At 38.4% G+C, this 24968-nt stretch overlaps 1 protein-coding gene across 17 annotated transcripts in view; it reads left to right on the top strand.

Moving 5' to 3' along the window:
• KDM6A (lysine demethylase 6A) overlaps nt 1-24968 on the top strand; it is a 150648-nt gene that overhangs the window by 68439 nt on the left and 57241 nt on the right. For all 17 annotated transcript variants that reach the window (XR_010995808.1, XR_010995809.1, XM_068179688.1 and 14 more), the window contains exons 5-7: nt 4354-4412; nt 12442-12562; nt 23500-23554. Coding sequence is in view for 15 of the 17 variants with exons in the window: in XM_068179688.1 (XP_068035789.1) it covers nt 4354-4412; nt 12442-12562; nt 23500-23554 (235 nt within the window). In the remaining 2 variants the exon portion in view is untranslated. The remainder of the gene's footprint in view (nt 1-4353; nt 4413-12441; nt 12563-23499; nt 23555-24968) is intronic.

Here is a 24968-nt window from a genome sequence, read left to right as displayed (position 1 = left end):
GTGATGTTTGAAAAGTCACTGTAGGTTTGACAGACATTTTGGTGGGAGCAGTGTAGGCTTAAAGAGCTTTTATTTGTGTACCAGTCTTTTACTTGTGCTGATGCTGTTGTTAATGGGGGTCCACAAGTGAACTTGCCTGGGAAACTGATCCAGTTAAAAAATCCTTTTTTACCTAGATACTAATAATTCAGATCACTTCTGGCATCCAGTTGGCTGTATTATTCTGAAGATGATTGTGTTAGCACAAAATGAGAGAGGCAGTTGATGCTAGGGAATGTTTATGAATCAGCAGTGCTGGGAGCTATGGCAAAAACTGTTTCTTTTCATTTTTCAATGGAAAGGACCTGGCTGCATGCTGCCCTGAGACTGCATTGAGTTTTTAATTTTTTTTTTTTTCTGCTCTCTGACTCTCTAGATAAGCCTGTTGAACAGATTTTCATTTGCAAGCATAACTTCCAAGTGAATTCCTGTGTTTATAAAACACCAATTTGGAGTCTGTAACAGGGTCTCAGCTGTGTGTGGCAGATCAGTGCGTTTCTAGTGGAAAACATCTGGACCCAGATGTGGCAGCCACACATTGGTAGAGCGACACCAGGATGGCTGTTTGTGATCTGAATGTGAGGTGGCCACTTGTTGGCCAGGACAGGTGCATTTTTGTGCCCCTGTGTTTGTAGATGAGTGTCACTGCTGGGCTGGGCTGACATATTTCTGTGGGACCTGCTGGCTGCACCCTTGAGTGGTGGAGAAAAAGGCTTTTGTGGACTTGGCCTGAAATGCCTTGAGAACAGAACACATGGAATGTTGGGGATCTGTTTCCATCTTCTGTTCAAAGAGCCTGTAAACCATTTATTTGAGTTTCAGTAAAAGGCCTGTGTGATGGGTGGAGTCTTTCTCATGGATGAATTTTTTTTTTCTTGATCGCTTAAAACAAACAAGACCAAAAAGTCTTTAATGTGCTTATACACACCAGATATATAAAAAGATGCATACAAATATGTTTTTGCCTTCTGAGTTACCTGTTGACAAAATGTGTATACCACACTCTTAGAAAATAAAATTGAAATGTTGCTCAGCATTAAATAGTACATGTAAGTAGCAGACTGCACAATATCAACTTGACAATTTCCTTAAATTGCATAAGCGTGGAAAATGGAAAGAGGTATTTGAGCCATCTAGTGGTTGGTATGAAACATTTTAACATTTTTTGATAGTTCATAGAAAATGTAAATTATGTCAGCTTGGAAGTAGCATTTCTGATTTATCTGTGTTTGTAGCATGGCTGTAGAATGAAAAAAAACCCAAGCATTCAAATTCAGATTTGATGCTCAGTCTGTGTGAGTTTTTATCTTGTTTTCACTCAAGATTGTATGAAAAGAGATCTCTGATAACATAAAAATTAGATTAGAAGTTAGTAGCCAAAGGATGCGTTTTGCTGACATGAGATCTTCATACATTTTGAGGATTGTTAGAAAGTTCAAGGAAGAGACTGTAATAAGATAATTTCGTTTTCTGCTTCTTACTGAAAAATATTTGGTGAGAAAAGGAGGCCTTAAATTCTACCTCAGCAGCTATTTGTAGCAGGGACTAAATTACAGGAGTAATCTTTACTGGAACACATGGAATGGTATTCTTTGGGAGAAACTTGTCAAAACTAATAGAAGAAACTGAAAACTGATTTCTTAAGATGGGGTGTGTTCCTGGTAAACAGAATCTTATGATTTTAAAAAAGGACATTTTGTAGATGCAGATTTGGGTAATGATCCTGCTTGGTGCTGATCTCCAGTAAGCTGTGGTAGCATTTCATATTGGCTGTTGCCAGTAGGAACTTGACTGCATTTTGCACTTGATGGTATTCTGCAAAAGTAATGAACTTTATGTGTATCTTGCCTTGATTTCTTTGTGGGAAAGTGCAGCCACCACACATTGGGACACTGGGATGTCTTCCAGCCCTTGGGAGTCCTGTCCCTGTTCAAATGCAGTTTAAAAGATACTTGTTGATCTTGGCTTATTAGATATTAATATTATCAGCAGTTGATACATGGTGATAAATATGGTTAGAGCTACAGTATTTCAGAACATGTAAATTCACGATCCATACTGACATTTCAGAATTTGCATCTTTACATTTGAAGTGAAGTATTGCAGGTACAAAAATTAAATCTTGCCCTGTCTTTTATTGAGAAGAGAGTGGCAGCTTAAGATATTTTTAAGGTCAGTCTTAAAAGACTTAAGGCCAAAGGAGAATGAGAGAAAAGTGGGAAAACCAGGCACAGAATAAAGGACAGAACAGTGATGGTTTATTTGTAGTGCTGTGAAGACTATCTGAAAGATTTATGTGAACTTGGTGCATAAATTACATTTTGACAAATCACTTGCATCTTGGTTCTCTTGTGCCTTGAAAATTGCTTGTTGTTTAACCCTTAGCATCAAAATATCTGGGAGATTTTTCAGAATCTCTAACTTTCCTGGACTCTGAATTCTAATAGGCTTCGTAAGAGGAAGTCAAATACTTTGTGAATTGAAGAATTCTTAGTTGTGTGGCACATTTTTCTTTGAATTTTACAGTGCAGCGATGAAGGATTTTTGTGATCACTGTTGTTCTCAGTCACTACAATGATCTAAACTTTATTGAGATTGGAACTATCACAGGGGACACTGGACAGTCCTGTTAAGTTCTGTCTGAAAAATGAGCTGGCCTGAAGATAGTGATGGCTGTATTTTGTAGGCTTCCATGTTGCACACATGAAAATCTCTCTTATTACTTCATTTAAAATGACTTTTCAGTCAGGGCATTATGTGTGCTCAGTTTTTGAGCCTGCCTTCTTCCTGATCTTCCTGTTGCCAGAGCACATTTGGAACGTGTAAAAAACACAGAGTATGGAATTGGAGATATTTGATCTTTATGATGTGTTGTGCTTTTATTCAGTTAAACAGGAACGTGGGTTTATGGCAGTATTAAAGTGTCCTCTTCTATTGTTTATGTACTTCCCTTTCCACTCCTCCTGTTAACATCTTCCAGTGCTCTGATTGCTGTAGTATCTGCTCATACCACAGCATTTTCCTGGAAGCTGTCTGTTGCTGAAGCTGTGGTCCAGCTGCATTCATGAGAGGATCTTTGAAATTTCTCCTGGTTTTAATTTGCATTTAGACGATGCAAATGGAGGATAATGAAATTGCCATATTGGATCCTGTTTCTGATGAACGCTGCTCTTTGAACTGTCTTCTGGTTACCAGTTATTTTGTAGGAAAAACTTGGTTACAACTTTTATATTTGGATTGGATTTAAGCCATAATTAGTATTCTTTTTGTGGAACTCCTTAGAAATTTGACTTGTTAAAGAGCTGCATATAAGTGGCAGAGAGATTATCTTGAGGTGCAGTCTTCAATAATTGAAATTCCAGCTCCTGTCCATGTGTCAGAGCTTTGGGATGTGTACCTGGTCTCTCAGATTCAGAATTACATATGAGAAAAACCTAAAAATGTGTCTTAGGCAGCATGTGCAATGTTCCCTGTAAATAATGGAATTGTTCTGCTCAATAAAAGACAACCATGCTGTGGCATAGCTTTGCAAAAGAAAAAGAAATTTGTTTATTTTTCCTAATTTAGGAAGTATGTAATAATTATTTGTGGAACCGGATAGTTAAACATTCATTAAATATTGTTAGTAATTTCACTTTAGAAGCAAATAATAGTTTGTATGAAAAGAAAATGGAAGGAAACTGAATTTCCAGAAGGGGAATGGTTTTTGTTTTTTTGGTTTGGTTTTTACCTTTTGCAAATGGGGGGATAGGAAATAGAAATTGGATTAATGATGAGGAAATATTATTGTTGTAGGTTTGAAGTTGATGGTCTGTATTGTTTTGTATTCAGAAAAGTAAAATCTCCTAAAGCATACTTTCAGATTTATTTAATCAGTGTTCTACATTAGACACTGAAATTACAGTGTGTATCTTTGTTTTCTTTTATGTGAGTATAAATCATTATGACATGAAATGGTGCTTGGTCATAAACTATTTTTTTTCATTATATTAAATTGCCAAAGGTTTCTACTCCATCATTTCTTTCCCTTCTGTTGTACAAGTAGAACAGAGCAGTAAAAGTACTTGAATATTGTGGTTACTCTTGCACCAAAATAGCCACTTTTTTGTGACTCCATGGTCACAACTACTGCTTTTTTTTTTTATTTTTATTTTTGTGTCTACCTACCTTTTTTTTCCTTCTTTTTGGCTCTTCCTGTTCAAGGTGAATTTTAAATATATTTGTCATATAATGGAAATAGAATATCAAAGGATGGATAAAATATTGGAAGCTCACTCTTATCTGGGTTTTAAACACTGTTTCTTTCCTTTACAGAATGCTGCCTTTTTATATGGCCTTGGTTTGGTCTACTTCCATTACAATGCCTTTCAATGGTAAGTTGGAATAAGCTGACAGTGTCAGTATTTTGTGTGATGTCCCATCCATGTGTGATTATTTCACTCTCAGTTCACTGTGAGTGTAAAATAGTTTAATTTTGATTTTATTACAGATAATAAAACACCTGTTTGCAGGTGTTACTGTGCTGGGTCAGTATCTGTATTACTGTAACATACCTGGGGCAGCCACAACAGTTCCATGAGAAGGAAAGCACTTCAGGAGAAGAATTTGCACTCCCTATAACATGATTCAGCAGTGGGGATGGAGCAGAATGACTTGACAGGCGTTTGGGAATTGTTGTTATTGATAATCTGTGGCCTGGGTTTGTTGGAAAGCCTCTTATGCAAAACCTGCTTGGAAGAGAGGTGGTAAATGGGGCTTGATTTCATTTTGCTTGGTAGGCAGAAGTTTTGACAGAGCTGCATTAAGTGAGGGCTTTGAATATGAGAAGCAATTGGCTCAGATGGAATCAGTGTTTCAATCTGATGAAAAAACTCAGGGTTAAAAGAGTTGTAATTTCTGTCAGGCCTTTGAGGACTGAGTGGGGCTTTGTTGAGGGTAGGGGGAGGATTGGGTTTCAGTTGGGGTTTTGGTTGTACTTTATCAGTGATGAGAGTGGTGAATGGAATAGACTCAGTCACTGAGGTTGTGTTCAAAGGTCCTCAGACTTTTATTGGTGTTTAATCCTGTGGAGGTAGAGTTAATCCATGGCGAAAAAGTCAGAGAGGTGCAGTGTTTAGGTCAGTGCTGTTTTCACACTCAGTATGGAGCCTGCTAGTACAGTAAGTGTAACTTCAGTACTTGATTGATCACTAAAAGTTCCTTTGTGTTACTGAGCTAAGCCTGATTGCAGTTCTGGATGCAGTGAGTGACCACTGACTGATGGTTGGGAACAATGGAACAGGCTTTCTCCCCCACCTCTCCTTAAATTGTTTCTGTGTATCTCTAAGGCAAAAGATTTATGCTTTTCTCAGGATAATGTGCAAAACTTTTATTCTTCAAATTAGAATAAGTTGGTTAAATTATTAGCTCAAAACATGGATTATTTTATCTCGCAGCTTATTGCTTTCTTTATTGATAGTGGTGAAATGAATGTCGTTCCTTTCTTCTATTGTACAGGGCATGCGATTCTGTTGCATTCTAATTAGCAAGAGAAGAATAGAAAAGTTATCAGAAAGCTTGAGAATCCACTGTTTCAAGATTGTGATGAGACTTGGTTGAATTTTACCAAGTTTCAGAACATGCTAGTTGTGACATAGTCTTGTCTTCATCATTTTGCATTCAAAAGTATTTTGTGCACCATTTCTTACAATCTGTATCTTGTTACAGTTTGCACTGTGAAAATGGTAGATAAACTCCAAGATAAATAAGACAAAGCAGTTAGATTTAGAGTAATTAATTTTTGAAAAGCCACCTGTTCAACATAGACTTTTGCCATCATGCTATTTAGTATTTATAAATTAGAGCTTTGAATTAATTTAGATTTTTCTTCACTTGTTGACAGCATGAGTGTAAGCTGATGTCCTAACTTAAAAAACTGTACATAGATCTCCTATTAAGGTTGAGTAGAAGAATTGTATTTTTCATTTCATTCATACAACAAAGTTATGTATAGTGTGGTGCTAAGGACATTGTGTATCATGAAAGTATTGGGTAAAATTTTTAGAGAAACAAAAACACTTTTGTGTGCAGCTCAGTTTTTTAATCCCTTTGAGTGCCTTTCTTTCCCCTTCTCTAATTTTTTGGGGCCAAGAGCAGAGGGATATAGGGCTGTTGGTGTTCAGGTGTGACGAAATCACAATAGACTTGGAGATGATAGCAAGTCATTTACAATAGGTATTCTTCTTTGAAGACCTTAATCCTCCACAGACCTCTCACATATTGGCAGGAAAGTCCTCTTCCAGAGTGAAATGCTAATCTGTCTTCCTGCTGCATTTATTCCATCTGTTTATGCTCCTAGAGGACATGGATCTTGATATTTCTAGCAGGCAGAGGAAGACTGTTCAAGTATTCAAGACTGTTTAAGGTGGTTTATTTATTCTGATTCATCCATGAACTGTTTTTTTTTTTTTTAACACCACTGCTTCAGATATTCAGAGATTTTAACAAGAGGCAAGTACATAGTCCTCCTAAAAGGAAGGGGTCAGAAGTACTTGAGGGTTTTTTTTCATGTCTCATATAAACAGGGATAATAAAAAAAGCAAGTGGGAATAAGATCAGCTTTAGAATTATTGTCCATATATATTTTATATTATTTTTAAAGTTTTCCAGCTTTCATAAAAGGATGTGTTGGATTGGCTCCAAGACTCTTAATGCAGTTCACTGTAATTCAATATTGTACATATTTTTATATACTAGAGCAGCATTGCAGCATTATCTTAAGTACAAATCCTAGCTGTTACATCATTTTATGTTGGTGATTTTGTTTAACTGTTAATGTAAGAATTAAAAGTCCTCAACATATATATGAATGTTGCAATAGTGTGATCAGACCAAACCTATTTCACAGCTATTATAGTAAGATGTGCCATAAGGTATCATCTCCATAAATGGAATCAATTACAGTAAAACAGGTCTGAAGGATGTGAAATTTTGATACTCCCTTCTTTTACACCGTTTATCATCAAGCAGTAAGTTGTTGGCTCATTTTTACTGTTGTTTCCCTGTTTCTCAGTTAGAGTAGAAAACCAGTAGAATGAGATATTCACATAAGTGTAATAATTTCATGCCCTCCATAGTTGTCTTACAGATTGAACATTATTAAAGAATTCCAAGAGTTAGTCCAAGGCTATCCTTCATTTCTCTGAAATACCTGCACCCAGGTGTAGTGGCTTGGATACCAAATTTTTTCTCCACTTCATTGAAAATTCTGAGCCTGGGTGGTTTATCATCTGCTGATTCCACTGACTTCCATCAGGATGAAAAGATGGAGCCTAGGCTCTGACCTTGTGACCTGAAATTGAATTTCACACCCTGTGGATGCCAGTGTACTAACTGTGGTGCTCCAAGGCCAGCCTGCAGTGTTTTCAGTCACCTGGCAAATTGCTGGACAACTGAGAAAGGCTCCAGATGTCTCAGGAACACCTGACAGGAGACTGAGATCAGTCACCCTTATTGCCCCATTTGGGCTCTCTGCCCCGGGGCTCCTCAGTTCAGGGATTCCTTACCAGCTGTAGAAGCTGAGTGTCATGGAAAACTCAGTCCTACAGCACTGACCCTGAAATAGCCAAAGACCTGCAAGAGATGATCCAGACCCTTTTCCTCACCTCCATCATCACTAAAGACTGTTGTGGAAAACCAATCATTCCTGAGTGGAACTTCCTGACCCCCCTACTCCCTGATCCTTCCTAAAGCAGAAGCACTGTCATCGTCTGTTCAATATCTAGATAAAAAGATATCTAAAACCAACATCTCTGCTTCTGACTGGGTTCCTCCAAACAGAAAGTCAAGTATATAGTGGGGTGTACGAGGAGTGTATAGTGGAGGCCTCTAAGAATTCATATACACAGTCTGTAGATAGTACATTGTCAAGTATTTCTCAGGTTTCAGGTGGCTGAGTCTACATTTATGTATTTTTCAGGTATATAAAATGGGAATGTACATGTAGAATACGTATACTCATAGCAATTAACCAGTAATGAAGTGGGCAGTTAACTTTCCTTTTTTTATCTTATCTTGCTGTGATTTCATGGCAAACTACTCTTGGATTGGTGAAAACTGCTAATGCTATGGAAAAAACTACTCTCAGCTGCTTTTCTGGAGAGATGTTTAAAGACGTTGCTGCTCAAAATATTTTGCCATTCAGCTCTTGCAGTCCTCTGGACAGAAGAGTTGTAGCTAAAGTCTGTAAAAGCGTTTCATAGACACTTTGTTTATGTTCAAACTATGATTATGAGTTTCAAATAGATATTTGTCCATGATAGCCTCACATCACTTTCATTAGTAAGGCTATGAAATTATGTGAGGTGGTCAGAAAATTGAAAGAGGGTAAGAATACAAAAAATAAAGTTTCACTCCAACTGCATCAAGTGACATTAGAATAATGTTAGGTTCTTTTATTTTGTACGCTCACTCTGATTTTCATGGGTTTTGTTTGAAGCATACAAAAGTGGTAACTTCTGAATAGTTAAATTGATGTTCTTTTATTATATTCTTTTGCCTAGTACAATGCTGATTTTATTCACAGTCTATTCAAGCAAAAACATCCAATAAAAGTCTTATGAGAGTTCACTAAATGTTTAATATAATAATCTATTTATTATTCACCTGGTTTCTTCACTTTCATAATGGAAGGCATTGTTGTATAGATTAGTGGGTGGGACAATAGCTTCAGTATTGATTCTGGCAGTCTTGATTTGGAGATGTCATTTTTATTTTTCCTGAATTGCTGTAGCAGTGCTGTGTAAAATGGAAGTCCAGAGGTGCTTTTCATTCCCTGTAGTGTCTGTTTTCCAGTCCTGTTTTCCCATTTTTTTAAGTGTTAGAATAACCTTTCCTGCCTGTTAAGAGAAATGCCTTCATCCTTGGAGAATATCCTTACTTAATTTCAATAAATTCTCGTAGACTTAACCAGCACTGTCTCACCATGCAGGTGTCAGTATCATCAGAGAACAAAAGGAAAGTCCTCTCATGTTGAATTCAGATGACTCTAATTTCTTTCTGCAGTTTGAGACACCTGGCCTTTCATTTGCTCATTTTCCCTTTGGACCGATGTATGTTTAGTCTGCTGAAGGAGTGAGATGAGAAGTTCTGTCTGTGCATGAAGGCCAGTTAATTAGTGGAGGAGACTCCCAAGTGACTTGAGGAAGGCTCTGTGCCATCAGGCCCGAAGGAAACTGTTGGACTCATCCAGCTGTTGGGTTATAGCTGCACTTCTGGTTTTGGTCAAGCCATACAAGAGCTTTGAGGGAAAACATCTGGATAACTTGGATGCCTTGGATCCTCCAGACCCACATCTTTCTGGGTGTAGGCTTGGACCGAGAACAGAAATGGGATTAGAGATGTTTGAGAGTAAACAAAGATCTGTGCAAGAATCAGGTGACTCTGCTGTGTCTGGAAGGCCCAGCTGTGGAATGGGTGTCAGTGCTGCTGCAGAGGTGGTGCTGTTTGATAGTAAGGGAATGAGTCTGGAGCTCTGGGCATGGCAGTGGAAAACAGGCAGAGGTTTACGCTGTGGTCCATATTCTTGATGTGTCCTGTAATTGTGAGCACGTTGCTGTTTTGTTTAAATGTTTCCTGCAGGCAAAACTACATCAATATTAATTCAGCTGTGATGTAAAATTGCTTGTCTGTCTGTAAGAGTTAATAAGTAAATGTCTTCTCAGGGCTTGAGTTTTTATTCTATAAAAATTCTACTGAGTATTTCAATGAGGTTGTAGTTATTGAATTAGACATGAGTACCTACCACTGATAAAAAATGTTGAAAATGCTCTTTTAGATCACTTCATTGAGGAAATTTTGATGATGCCCCTTTTGTCAGTGGTGGAAGTAGTTTCTGTTCTTTATTGTTCATGCATGTCATCCTGGAAAAAACTACAAATTGTAAAACCAATGTAAAATTTGATCTTTAGTTAGTTTCGTCTGTGCAGAGATAAACCTTACTCAAAGCTTGGTCTCTGTGACCAGCAGTTTCTGAGCTAAATGTGACACAGTCTTTCATGTTGCCTACTGATGATAATTTACAGGTTTTTAAGTGCTGTGCTCCTCTGAAAGCCTGGGGTAGGCAACATTCTTGGTTTTTTTGAATGAGGGACAGTATACATTCAAACTAAATTTGAAAACTGTTTTGGAAAGTTTTTAATTATACTTTTGGCTTTGTTTTACTCCATTGCTCAACAGTGTCAATGATTAATATTTCCTGTTCAGTAAGCAAGAGACTAGAGAAATATTTTTTTTTGCACTCAGATTCTCTTAAACTTTTTTAGAAATTCTCTTTTTGGTGATCTTTTCAGTGGGGATGTGACATAGGGGAATTATCAAAATACTATTTTCTGATCAAGCAAGGATGGCTAAATGAGGAGCATGAGGTTTACAAGGTGTTAGTGTGGTCCTACTGTGTGATGTGCTCTAGAACTGCTATGTCTTCATTCCCAATTTTTGTCTTCTCTTTGACTGGCATCGTAGACAGTGGTTTTCTTCCCTTTTGGGACTTAGGATATTGTCTTTGAACAAGATCCAGGTAATGGATTTTAAATACCAGTGGATGACATACCTAGTGCCCATATTAGAGTTAAGACAAGAAATGCAAATACACAATAGTAGAATCTTATCTTCTGGCATAGCAAAAGCCTAGCTTAAAATATGTGCTGATACTTAGTGATCAGCCCAATCTTTGGCCTTTCAGTTTGATCACTGTTTTTATAGATTATGAACATGAGCATAGTGTTATGAGACAAGGATCTTTTTTATGAATTCAGTGTAGATAGGAGTTTTGTGATTCACCACCACCATAGGATTTCAGGGAAATTTAGATGAGATGTGAGAGAGCTTAGCTCTGGTGCAGGTTTGTCCCTTCAGCGCTTCACTTGCTAATTTTCCGTGTGCTGGCTGAAAAATAGGGTACTGGGTAAGGAGAGCCTTTCTGAAGGATTGTAGTAGAGGAAGCTTCAGTCCCACAATAAAAATGTAATACTTTTTTTAAGCCTATCTGCTCCTAAGTTCTATTTAAAGAAGTCAGATAATGCTTCAGGTACATACGGTTGCATTGTCTAGAGGAAGTTCTGTGCCTTTGGATTGCTTTGCCATCGATGAGAAAAGAACCTGTAAGAATTTTAGAGCAGAAATGTTTTTGCTGAAGGATTCAAAAATTATAATTTATGTGTGTTGTAAGTAAAAAAGTCTGTGAAAAATATTTGTTGAATTTTGCATTGTATCTGCTAAGCAACTTTTTGTCCCTATAAATAATACTGTGCTTGGAGAGTAGGAATTAAATCACTGTGCCTAAAGAGAGTGATTTTAAACACTGTAGTTAATCCCTGTCCCATGTCCCTGTGCTGCTCCACAGTGGGTCCAGTTCTCCACACAGACTGTCCTGTCACCTGCCCCCTTGGCACCCACCTGTGGGGTTCCAGGGGCAGCAGATGGGATTGTGTTCTCTGGCCTGGGGCTCAAATCTACCCTGAGTGAGGCTGGTTCTGATTTCTCTTGTGTGACCAGTGGTGTACAGGAAGGGATTTCATTTCAACCTGTCGTTGGATTTCAGGCAACAATGAGACTTGGCTTTTTTCTTAATTCCTCTGTGACTTCAATTCTATTATCTTTTTAGCTGCATTTCAGCTGCCCTAGTTTTATGCAGTGGCCTGAGAGGCAAAACAGTCCTGTTTAGAGTCACTTTGTTCTGCTCCAAGATGGAGTTGTTAGATGGCATTTCTGTTTTATCTGGTATGGTGCCATTATGAACAGGGACAAGTGAGACAGGATTTGAAGGTAAGGAAATAGAATCAGAGCCATCTTCACATATCTTGGGAATATGAATGAAAGTTACTGTGTGAGGAGCTGGCAGGCTTTTATGTCTGCATTTGGAAGTGATGGAGGAACTGGTATTATTTGAGTTATGGTGTGGCCCTGGTGCTAGGAAAGGGAGGAGAAAGTGGGAAAAGGAGAGCAGGCAGGTGCAGTGGGAAGAGATGTGTGTGATCTCTCCTCTGCTGCTGCTTGGGGGTCTGCACTGCTGGAATCAAAAGCAACCTGCCTCTTGTAAGTGAACTTGCACTAATTTTGTAACTAATTTGTGAGTCATCCTCTCTGAAATATCAGATATGTTAGTGTATTTCATGCAGCAAATCAGTTTCTCTGAATTAATAGAAAATATTAGACTTTCAAATACATGAGGATATCTGGAGTTCACAATTACCTAATCCTTGAAGAATCAAAAACTGTGCACCAAAAACGTTATGTGTAAACCATTATTTTATTTTCTTCTGTAACAATACTTTCTGATCCCCTTTGTTAGCCATATAAAAAACGTTGATTATAGAGTAATACTTCAGCAAAACATCATTTTTTAAATCTGTGTTTTTCTTTCAGGGCAATTAAAGCATTTCAGGAGGCGCTTTATGTTGATCCCAGCTTTTGTCGAGCCAAGGAAATTCATTTGCGACTTGGGCTTATGTTCAAAGTGAACACAGACTATGAGTCTAGTTTAAAGGTAGGTTTAAGTCCTTTCAGATTGAATTAACATTTCTTACGAGTCATGTGTTGCATCTTAAAGCTGCAAGGAATGCTTAAGCACAGACCAGTCACAGACCACCTGCTACAGAAATTGAAGTGCTTGAATGTGAAGTGTCTTAGTCTAAACAGAAGAAGGACAGGTTTGAGGTGTGTGAGGTGCTGCACTCCAGATGAAAAATTTGGTTTAGGCCTTTTGTTAAAATAGTGAACATTGGGGGAGACTGTGGTTGTATTGAAAGCTAAGGGGAAAATAAATAGCAGTTTGGATTATTTGACTTTTATTTTTATATTCTCTCCCCTGCCCCTCTTCCCTGTTGTAAACTGGAAGTTCTTGGAATTGGTAAACTAGTAAGGTGTTACGCAAAAGGATGTCTTTTTTTTATATAATTGTTACTTTTCTAGCAGTTAATTATTCTTTTATTTCGTGGCTTGAGTGTCAGGTTCTGAGGCCACAGTTTCTGGCTAATCAGTTGGAAATGGTTTATGGTAACAAGGCTTTGTTTCTTCTGTATTTCTTCAAATTCCTTACTATTTACATTCTTTTCTGGTCTCTGATTGTAATCTGACATTTTATCTCCCTCCATTCAGCACATTTGCCCATGTTTTTCCTCTTCCCATTTTCTACTTTACCCACATGTCCTTTCCTTGCTGCCCTCTAAATGTAGCTGTTGCGTGTCTTGGAACAAGGAAGGGTTCTTTTAACGGACTTGCATGTGGTGGGAAATGCACCTGCAGGGCTGAGAACTTTGTAATTAATTGTAACTTGTAAACACATTTCTGCATATTAATCTTCCCTGAAAATTATTGAAAACATTAAGTGTTTTGTTTTCAAGAATCTTACAGCTTTCTTTTCTTGGCAGATTGTTTTCTAGGGTTGTCAGAATCACATTGTCCAAGACTTGAAAGAGTAGAGTGTTACTCTCAATTTTTCCTTTCACTTTTTGTGATGGAGGGAAGCAGTTTTCTCTTCCCAGGCTTCCCTTTTCATCCAGAACCCAAGGTTTCACCTAACAGATATTGGTGGAGTTGGAAATTGTGCAGGAGTAGAAAAGATTGCACGCAGTGGATGGTGAAGGAGATGTCGATCACTGTTGAGAAAGGGATTATGTGTGAACTGGAGTGATCCTATTTTCTTATACTTTGGCACAGATTTGGTATGTTATGAAATATATGGAATAAAAGAAGTGCTGAAGTACATTTGGTTTTATTTCTAAAGAAGCTGGGAGGAAGCAAGATTAAATTTACAAGGAGGTGGTCATCTTCTAATCAAGTGGTAGAAGAAACTCAATGATCTCAAAAGGTTTTTTAAAACCTAGTTGATTATATTATTTTAATTTTTCATATAAATTGATCAAGAAATAGATAACCTTTTTCTGCTGTGCCATAAAATTTGCAGTTCTGTCAGTGAATCAGGTATTTAAACAAATACTATGATAACTCAGTCTAAATAATTTCTTGTGTTTGATGTTCACAACTTTGCAAAACAAATCAGTCACTTACCATGAGGATTTTGAGGATACCAAACTTCAAGTTTTCAAAACACCAGCTACAAATGGGAATAACACTGAAGTAGTATTTTGAAAACAGAAAGAAATTAATCTTTTTAAATGCAAAATTAGCATAATTCCATTGCTTTTATGTGGCAAATGGTTAAGTCACTTAAGGAAACAAATGGCCACAACAAAAGCAGGTTACCCTGGGGCAGAGGGCTGATCTTCAAAGGATGGTGAAATGAACATGGGTGTTTGCACTGAAGATGGTTTCATGTTTTTCTTAAAGCAATATCACTACAGCTTGTTCCTAAAAGTTTGTCTCATTTTCTACCTTGCAGTCCTGATTGCCATGTTCAGTGCTCTCAGCCACATTGAATTGAATGATTTTTCATTTTTTTCCTTTTCCCCATTTGCAGACTGAGGTGGATCAGAAGTCTGAGCCAGCTGAGCTTGAGATTGCCTGGTTGGTACATCCAGTGCAAGGTTGATGGGATGGGAAGGAGGGGACAGAGCTGTCTTATCCCCTTCTTATTCAAAATGTAACGAGAAACTGCTCTGGAATTACCAACTGAGACACCTGAAGCAGAATTTCTGGTTTTCTTCTTTGCTATGGAGGTTGCAATCCTTAGTAAAGAATAACAGTGAGGAACAAAAGACCCAGTGGAACTCGGTCTCAAACACTTTGAGCTGTTTCCAGTTCAGCTCAGCTGTGGATTTAAGGTACAGTCCAAGGACTTACCTACTTCGTTTGAAAACATAGTGTTACTGACTGAAAATTACCAGTTCAAACACCACAATGTGTCAGTTGAGGAGAAAACTAAGTAGAACTGCATTGTAGCTTCTTTAAAAGCCAATCTGACTGTGATTTTAAAAAAAACACACCTTAAACCAGAACCGAGTGATGAGAATATGAGGCAAAACAGAAAATGCTTCCTTAGTGAAGAGAGTGTAGTGCACTGGTTATGCTCAACCATGGAGAGAGTAAAATGGGGAAGGGGTGTGAGGAAAGTGTGAAGGGATGTTTTGGCACAATGTCTGTCTCATTCTCTGGGACACAGAGTATCTCATCTTCGAACAAAAGAAAGCAATGCAAGAAACCAAAGCAATGATAAGACAGAGTTGTCTTATTGTGCCTTTTTTGGTTTTGTGGACCTTTTTAAAAAGATGCAGGATTTTAGAGAGTAATTAAGGGGGTTGGGATCCAGCCTGCCTGTGACTGGCCTTGAGCACAGACCTTTTTCCTGGGGCTCTTTGCCCGGTTTGAGCTCCCCGTTCACACGGAGGCAGAAAGTGGAAGTAGCTTTTTCATCTGGTATTCGCTTGTGGCTGCTCTGGATTTCACAGATTGTACCAACGTTGCATTAAAGTACTTTGAAATATCATAATGTTTTTGATGGTATTTAAACATTCATGTTAAGTCTGTAATTGCTAAGAATAAACCATTGCCAACAGATGAGTCATTGTCAGTGAGAGGCATTGTCAGTAAGAGTCTTCAGGCAAAGGGGGAAGATGGAAGTCTGAAGGTCATATATTCCATGTTTTTCACAATTTTAGAGCATTAACATAAATCATCTGTATTTTATGTAAGCAATTTAAGCACAAAATTAATTTTTACTATTTTAAGACGTTGATGATCAAGATAATTGCTAGAGTGCTGTTTAACAAGCATAAAATCAACTCCCAGTGTTTTTTAAAAATCAATTACTGGTTTTGCCTATTCTGCAGTTAAGATTTGCAAATTACTATGAGAATCCTTGACTTTCTCTGTTACCCATTGCCATAAACTCTTGTAACACCAGTGCTGTTGAAAATTACTTGGCCTTCAGGCTTGCATTAAGGAAAAAAAAGTGTCCCTTCTTGTAAATAAAACAGTCCTTGTGTAACCAGGCAGATTGGGCAGTGTTACCTTCAGAGGTGAGACATGAAAGCTGAATTTGCCCCTTTCATCAGAAAAGTACAATTAATTCCAAAATTAACTGGCAGTGACTTGGGGGATGGATTTCTTTTTAATAGATTGATGACTGTAGCAACACCACACTACTGAGGTTTACCTCACAGTCCAGCTTTTTTAGTTTCCTATGTCCTGCTGCTCCTTTCCTGTTCACCGTTTCTTACAAATGACACGAGGAATACTGTGTTCCGTGGTAGCTCCATGGTAGTTCCGTGGTGGCACTGTGATAATCTGAAAGGAGAATAAAGCATGATCTCTAGGGATATAATGTATCTTTTTATTCATTGGTTAAAAGAAGTTGGAAAAAATATTCATACTTCTGAGTTCGTGCCACATTATTTTTGACATGCCACTTGCTGTCACGGTCATTTTCCTATTGAATGTAATTTTTTTATTTGGCCTCCTTTTTTCATAGGTGCATGTAATCATCTTGTTTCAGATGTGTGTCTCAGTTCTTCTCTTAAGTACCGTTGAATCTTAAACAATTTCTAGAAAATATGTGGGGATGAAAGATTTCAAAGAGAATTTTGGAGGACATTCCTGTACAACATAGTGCTCCAGAGCCTTTTGAGATCTGGGAGCTGAGCACCAGGTGACAGCTATGGGAAACCTTCTGGTGCTCATCCTGCTTGGTGGTGTTGACGTCTCGTGTTTTTAGTGGGGCTTTACAGCCATGATCCTGAAAGCCCTTTGAATGCAGAATTCATACTTAAGGGAGAAAAGAAACCTTTGTTTTTTTATATTTATTAGATTGATGACATTGAGGGAACAGTGGGAGCCAGGGGGCAGATTTTCTGAGGGTTTGGTTTTATGAGGGGAAGCTTTGTTTGCTTTTGTTTGGTGATTTTTGGTAGGGAAATTGTGTGGGTTTTGGTGGATTTTGTTTGGTTTGTGGAGAGAGTTTTTTTTAATGGGTGGTCAGTAGGAATGCTGGGCACAAGCAAGTTGGTTTGTAGCAAACAAAGCAATGTTTTGCTTTGGGAATTTTATTTGATTTTGTTACAGGTACACCCTGTACCCAGTAACAAAACCTTTAGAAGAATGAGAACTCAATTTCTCATGTTTTCAATTATCTGCCTTTTAGTAGAAATACTGATTCTGTCTTTCACTTACAGAAATTTTTCCTTCTTCTTTATACACCAAACAGTTATTCCAGTAGTTTGCTTCAGGCTTATGCTTTCATCTTGCCCGTAAATCATCAATTTAAATATAATTTTAATTTTTAAATTATTCTTCTAAAGATTCTCATTTGTTAGTAATGTTAGAGACATGCTGCTTATATTAGGATAAGAAAAAGGCTTAAAAAGAATTAAAATGTTCATGAATTGTATGAATATGCATGAAATATAAAGAAATTAAATACTGATGTACCAATGAACAGCTTGAAGTATTTATTTATAGTCAGTCAGACACTTTTCTACTGCTTATTCAAATATTTCTCCTGTATATACTTATAAAAGATATTTTTAGCTAGTACAGCTATTATGTGCCAGCACATAACTGTTATAGATGTATCATTCATGTTTTATGTTCTTTCTCTGAGTATTAAGTAAACAAGTATTTAGGAAAGTGAAAATTTGTGATTTTGAGCCTTCATGTGCTGTTTTACCACCTAGTTCTCTTTCTTGTATGGGCTTAGGTTAGTATTTTTTAAGTTTAAACATTGTACATTGAAACCTTATGTATTTTAATTATTAAAAATAACTAGTCAAAATACATGTCATTATGATGTGTTTTAGTTTCTTTTGTCTAGTTTTATATCTTTAATTCTATGAGGAGCAGCTGCTTTTTCAGGTAAAAAACAAGGTGAAGGGCTTTGGCTCTTGCAAGTTGGATAGCCAAGATTTCAAATGCTTCACACAAAAAAGCACTTTGTGGAAAGCAAAATGAAATTAATCAAAAAATAATTTGAATGAAAATATAAGTGCTTTGAAAGCAGTATTTGGGATTGAAATTGCTATCTTAGTCTTGGTAGTTTGCATATGGTAGTGGTGGAAAGACACATACAAGAAGTAAATCCGTGGAAGTTTTTTAATGCATCATGGCACTGTAACGAAACTGCAGGAGAGTTATTAGTGTGACTGGTTTTGACAGTGGATAATGATACCATGTCTGGCCTACAGAGTGTTCTCTTTATTCTCTCTTACCTAGTTTTGCTTGGGTTTTAATTCCTGTAAAAGAGAATTACAGGTGTATGTTAGAAATACCGTGATTACAAAGAGGAGTAAGTGCTAAAACTGAATTACCGTGCTGTGTGGCATCTTCTGTTATTTGGGAGGTGGGGAAGAACACACTATGGGAAGAGGAATAGGCGGTTCAGAAATTGAGCATTCGCTCTAAGGGTGTTGGTGTGCCAACCAATATCCTTAGATATCCTTATTGGCTGGATGGGGCAGCCCTGGGTGTATGGACAGACTGAGGAATGATATGGTGGAGAGGAGTGCTGTGGAAAGGAGCCTGGGTGTCCTTGTCAATGGCCAGGTGAACATGAGCCACAAATGCCCTGGCAGCCAGGAGGGACATCTCTGTCCTGAGGGGCATCAGGCACAGCATCGCCAGCCAGGCAAGGAAGGGGATTGTCCTGCTCTGCTCTGGGCTGGGGCAGCCTCACCTCGAGTGCTGGGGACAGTTTTGGGCACCACCATAGAAAAAAGAGGTAAAGCTATTGGAGAGTGGCCAAAGGCAATAAAGATGGTGAAGGACCTTGAGGAGAAGCCATATGAAGCTGAGGGCACTTGGTCTGTTCAGCCTGGAGGACACTGAGGGGAGACCTCACTGCAGGTACAGCTTCCTTGTGAGGGGCAGAGGAGGGGCAGGCACTGACTTATGCACTGAGGTGACAGGAGCCAAGGGAATGGCCTGAAGTTCTGTTAGGGCAGGTTTAAGTTGAATATTAGGAAAAGGTTCTTCCCCCAGAGGGTGGTTGGACACTGAACAGGTTCCCCAGGGCAGTGGTCACAGCACCAGCGGGGCAGAGCTCAAGAAGGGTTTGGTCAGTGCTCTCAGGTACATAATGTGACATTTGTGGATGGTTCTGTGCAGGGCCAGGAGTGGGACTCGGTGATCCCTGTGGGTCCTCTCCAACTCAGGATATTCATTGATTCTGGTGAGCTTCATTCGTGCACCTTCTCCTTAACAGGCATCTCTGTCCGGACAGATCTGCTTTTATCAGATGTAGCTGTAAGTGCAAGGTTGGCATTCAGGGCACACAGAAATACTCACAGGGTAGCCACAAGTCACCAGCAAGGACTGAGCTGTGCTTTCTGTGCAGCCTGGGCAGCTGTGGGGGCTGGAGGCTGAGTCCTGGAATGACCCCGGCTCGGGGATCAGCTCCCTGGCCGCCCTGGTGCTGCGGCAGACTCCCGGTCACCCCGTTCCCCTGTGACGTTCTCTTGCTGCTGGCAGCCTCTCAGGCTGTTAGCACAGGCATAGCTGAATTCTGATGTTGCAGAAATAATGCATAAAAGGTGGAGGCAAATGGGAGTGTTGAGATAGCTTTGTGAAAATCACTGTATAAGATATTGGTCAGTAAATTCAGATGCAGCCCTTTTATGGCTTGCAAAAATACAGCTTGTATGATCTTTGTTTGAAAATAATTTTTCTCTTAGGGCATGTCAGAACAAGAGATTTTTCAGAGCACACTGCTGCTGTTCAGTGTATATGTATCTGTGGCTTTTGTTCCTTCTGTCCTCCAGCAGGTTTTTTTTTTCTCCCATCTCTAAGTTGGCTTTTTTTTTTGAATGTTGGACAAAAGTACCTGAGTGTTTACACTACACAACCCTTTCTCTTGCAAGCTGAATTTGTTCTGAGCTCAGAAAGCAGTGGAGAGCAGCAGGATGAGCTGCTGTAGCAGCACATGGAGCGTGTCCTCTCCTGACCCTCCCCTGGTCCCAGAGATGCCTGGCAAATGGAGGCTTGGCACCCTTCCCTGGCTGGTTACACAAGGCTTTCCGTGCCCTACTTATCTGAACAAAAGCTGCTCTGAGCAACACGGGCATCACACCTAGGTCACACAGGCAGAAAAAGCCATCTCCTGACAGAATTTTACTGAGTCATGATGGAGCTTTCCTTCGTGGTAAGTCGGTGAGGATTGTCAGGTTTCAGATGATGGCTTGCCTTGCTTGCTGAATATATGCAGAGCCGAGAGCTATTAAACTTGCTGATGTCACCCTGGAGAGAAGGAGGGAGTAGAATCACTACAGAGGTCTCAGGTTTGCATGTAAACAGAGACAGTACTGAAAACCTTGCACTGAAAAGAAAAGGCTTCGTTTTGCTTTTGACATTTATTGATTAAAGAAACAACAAAACCTTGGGTACTTGCCTATTACGTTTGAAAGAATCAGTGTTATTTCTATGAGAGAAAGCATGTTAAGTTACCTAAATCAGCATCAGATTTCTGTTACTTTACTACCAGACCTAGTGCTTTCATCAGTTCTCTTTATATGGAATCCACTGTACCTCTCATCCTTGGAAAGGTTATCTTCAGAATTGTTTCCACAATCAGAGGCAAGTCAAGGACTCCAGAGGAGATGGAATGGGCTGTAGATAACTCTGCAATTACAGATGGCTACAAATCAAGGTGATTTAGGGCTTGGCTGATCTTCAAACTCTTTTCTAGCCTAAACGATTCTGTGATTGTGCCTTGAGCCGCAGCCCTTGAGAGGAGCCTGTTAGTTTTTAACATTCAGAACACTGCCTTCTAGGTAAATCCTCTTACTGGGGATTTGAATTTCTATAGACTGCTGTCTGCCTTGAGGTATTGTGTGTCGTCTCTGAGCTGCAGCGGCCTCTCCTGCATAACAACTATTCCACACAGCAGTAGCCAGCTCAGTGCTGCAATATTTGAGAGGGGTGCAGATGTTTGCCAGCCGCTGCTGTTGGTTGCAGAAATGGAAGTTGGAAATTATTATTATTTTTTAATTTTTTTGGTGCTGGTAATTGTGATTAGTGGATCTGCATTTGGCTGATGAGGTTGATGTGTGAGAATGTGTGTATGTGGGATTTTTTTGTCTGATTTTGGGTACTTAATGGGGAGCTATGTATTATTTATCCGGCAAGAGGTGTAGGTTTGCTCTGCAGGTTTGCTCGTGTTTGTGCATTTCAGAGGTTCTTGGTTTGAAAGCTTCAGGGGTTTCTGTGTATTGCTTTTAATTGTGATAACTGTCTTGTGCAAATGGTGTTTTTTTCTGTAGTAGCTGGCTTTGGTTTATCAATTTCTTTACTGTTTGTAGATTGGTGAGCAGTGCAAATAGCAATCTATCACACTAAGAAAATTTTCATAATGTGGATTTTTGAATTTCAAAAGTTGACTACTGTAGCAGTGAATATTTAACTTTTTAGGAGGCATTGCTGAGAATATTTCTGCTTTTTTTTACTGTATAGCATTTGATACTATTGGCATACTTATATATTAAAATGGTTAGCTATTCTTACATGGTTGCCTGCCTTCTCTCAGTGAGTCTCACTGCAGTAACCCTTCAGAAGAGCTGCTGCAGAAGAGTTGTCAATCTTTTTACTTTAGATTTGCATATTTTTTATAATAGCATTGCTAGATGAGAGCAAATCTGTTCCATTCTGCTTTATCTTTCCGTAGTAATTGTAAGTGATGGTGCAAGATGACACATCTGTACAGGAAAGATTTTGTACCTTTTAGATCAGTAACACTCAGTTGTACAGGCCAGAGCCTTTTCTTTTTCCTTTTGGCAGGCAAAATGCAATTTAAGAGCATTTTATTTTTATTTAGGTGTTTTTTTTTTTTTAAAGTTGTCTGCTTAGTAGAATCACTATGGTAACAGACTAAAGGATGTCTCTGAGGCACTCAACCTGCATTGCAATGTAAGTGAGGGGAGACTGTAAGTTGTCTGCCTGCTGAGCAGTAGGGAAAGGAACAGACACAGCAGAGAAATAAGCTAATAATTAATATTTGTAAGCTATTATTTAATGCTTGCACTAAGGTTAAGTTCTTTTGTCGTGTGAATTCATTGGTTTTTGTCTTCTCTTCTGGGGGGATATTACTAAAATGTTCATTATAAACCATGAATTTGTGTTGTTATTTAACTTGAGTTTGGTTCATTTTTAAAATGCTGTTACATGTTTCAAATGATGTTGATGAAGTGAGTGAGGAGGAGGCTGCATCAGTGTATGTCAGCTTATGGAAGTGTCAGCATTCTTCTTATGTCTTGTATTGGATAATACATTAATTTTCAAATTTTTTATCCCAATTAAAATTAGGGCTTTTTGGAAATGTGATGGTCTGATAAAATCTTACACATCTTAGAGTTGTGTTTTTCATAGACATGCTGTACTCAAGGATTTATTATGACCATGAAGAAAGTTAAGTAGCATCTAATAGTTCTGAGTTACAATACTGCAAGTGTGTTGCACCTATCCATTGATACAGACTTTTTTTCTTCCCAGCTACTGCAGTAGGCTCCCAGTGCCACCTAGTTTGGCATCCTGAATAGTTTGATCTAAATCATCATTTTTATGCTAAGAAAATGAAGTGTACTAAAGCGTCAGTCCTGTTTTGTGTATTGGAAATCACCTGACACTGTGTTTTGTAAAGAACCGTATTTATTAACAGTAATATTTCATAGGTGACTCTTAGGCTCCTGTATTCTTAGGCCTTATTCTCTGTTGAACTAATATGTCAATTAAAATTTCACACCATGTGGGGATTTTCTCAAAAGTTTATGGAAAAGCTTAGGCACTGGAGTTTTTGTGCCTGTTCCATTCATTTTTATACGCTTGTGTCTCAAAATAAATACTGATCATTGAATTAACCCGACATTTGCAGACAGACTTCAGTGCTCTGCTTTTGTGACCTTCTTTATAGATGAGTGAAAAACTTACCTCAGAACCTAGAATGTTTTAGAAAATATTTTTGTATTCTTTAAAGAAAAGTGATTAAAATTACGCAAGCTTTAATGTTTACCTGAAGTTTTCTCAGCATCTGGAGGAGAGGTTGTGAGAACTTAGGACCTTCTTATGAACTCACATTCTAATGTAGAGGTATTCATATTAAATTCTTTTTGATGAGTTCAATTTTTTTCAAAACTGGAAATAACTCGGTGTGTAGGGAGAGTGTTCTGTTTCTCTAGATAGATTGGGTGCTTAGCATTTATCTCCATGAGGCCGTGAGCTGGTGTGTCTGCAGTCCAGTTGTGTATATAAAAAGTTAATACTCCAATTTTGACCATTCATTTGATGCCTTCATTATTTCAGATGCAACCCCATGTTTTATGAAGATCTGTTGCTATCATACATTCCTACAAGCATTGAAGTGTTTGCAATAAAAAAAATTACTTTCCTCTAGTAAGCAGTTGAACAGAAATTGAAAACTGTTTTTTTTAAGACACATGGTAAAATGCAGTATTGATTTTCAAGTACAAAATTGATTTACTCTTAGTAGTTTGCCCAAGTGCTAGTATTACTTTGTTTGAAAAGCAAATAATTCTTTTCTCTTTCCAGCATTTTCAGTTAGCTTTGATTGACTGCAATCCCTGCACTTTGTCTAACGCTGAAAGTAAGTAACCAATAAGTATTTATTTTGTTGTGGATCTTTTTTTAAGTGTTATGCTCGCAACTGTATGAATTTTTAATGAACCAGGTCTTCAAAATCAAAAGAATTGGTACTGAGATAGGGAGACTGCGAAACCTGTCTGCCTCTCTCAGTGGAGACTGATGTTCCAGTGGAATTGTGGATTGTTTTAGTAAATGGAATAAGTAAAAAATGACACTTAGCTTATTCATTACTCTGAAAGCTTGAATTCTGGAGGAAACTTACTATTTGCTTTTTATATATTTATAAACCTGGAGCTTGTGCCATGGCAAACATTTAATACCAGTTATTTTAAACTTTGCATCATCTTGGTAGTCTATAACTTTTCAGTGGTTATTTTCATGCCATTTAAATTTATAGATCCAAAATTCAGCATCAATCTTACTGTAGAAATAAGGAAAAAAACTCCATATTAGTGATTTTTTGATATCAACTATATATTAGTCTGTATTTGAACATGTTAATCTTTAGTGCAGTGTGATCTGTCATAAACAGAATGTACTGTAAGCTGTAAGAGTGCCCTGCAGGTATTTATCTATAGTTTGTGGAATTGTGTGCAAGAATAAACACGTGTTTCTCCATAGTTTGGAGTCTGTAAGAATTAAAACGCATAGAGTTGTGAAGGAAATTATTCCTTCAGTTTTTAAGGTACCTGCATGCTTGAGCTTAAGTTACCTTCCAAATTTCTCTTCAGAGGCTTTGGATATAATATTTAAAAGCATTTTTGTAAAAACTGGATGGAACTGTGAATACTGTATCGGCAAGGTGGTGAAAGGGAGTTTGTTCCCATGGCTGAAACCACTGGCTGTATCAAGGAGCCAGCTGTGCTCAAGGCTGTCTTCAAAGCTTTGTCACTTATCAGCAACAGGCACAGATAATTTTGTAAAAATTTGCAGAATTCTCCCAGAGTCAATAGGCTTTTATTACTTTTCTACCAGACATGTGATTCTTTATTGTATTTTGTGTTTGTTCATATTCTTGCTCACTAACTATATCGGTTTTCACTAAACCTCTGGATTTCTGTAAGGTTTTCCTAACCCTTGCCCTCCAGTCCCCCCGTCCCCAAATTTGTGTAGAGGGGTGGCCCCATGCAAAGGCTTCAGTGCCTGACAAACCCAAAGGAGGAGAGTGAAGAGGACTGAGAGGTGCTTGGCCAGGTCCCACTGTGCTGTTCTGGAAAGAGAGCTGAACCCCCTGCCCCAGGGTGTTGGGTACCCCCACTAAATGTTCCATTTAATCCTCCCCCTTGCATTTCTAAGGGCTGGGTGAGTAGCAGCATTACACTGAGTGTGTTCCCAGCAGAAATGTTTGAGTACTAAGCATCTCTTCTTCCTATTTAGGCTGTCTCTGATCTGACACCTTTAATTTTCCGTTCCCC

This window comes from Anomalospiza imberbis, chromosome 2 (genome assembly GCF_031753505.1).
Source record: "Anomalospiza imberbis isolate Cuckoo-Finch-1a 21T00152 chromosome 2, ASM3175350v1, whole genome shotgun sequence".
Taxonomy (NCBI): domain Eukaryota; kingdom Metazoa; phylum Chordata; class Aves; order Passeriformes; family Viduidae; genus Anomalospiza; species Anomalospiza imberbis.
Note: the sequence above shows the minus strand (reverse complement) of the source record. Positions and strands in the feature narration are given on the sequence as shown.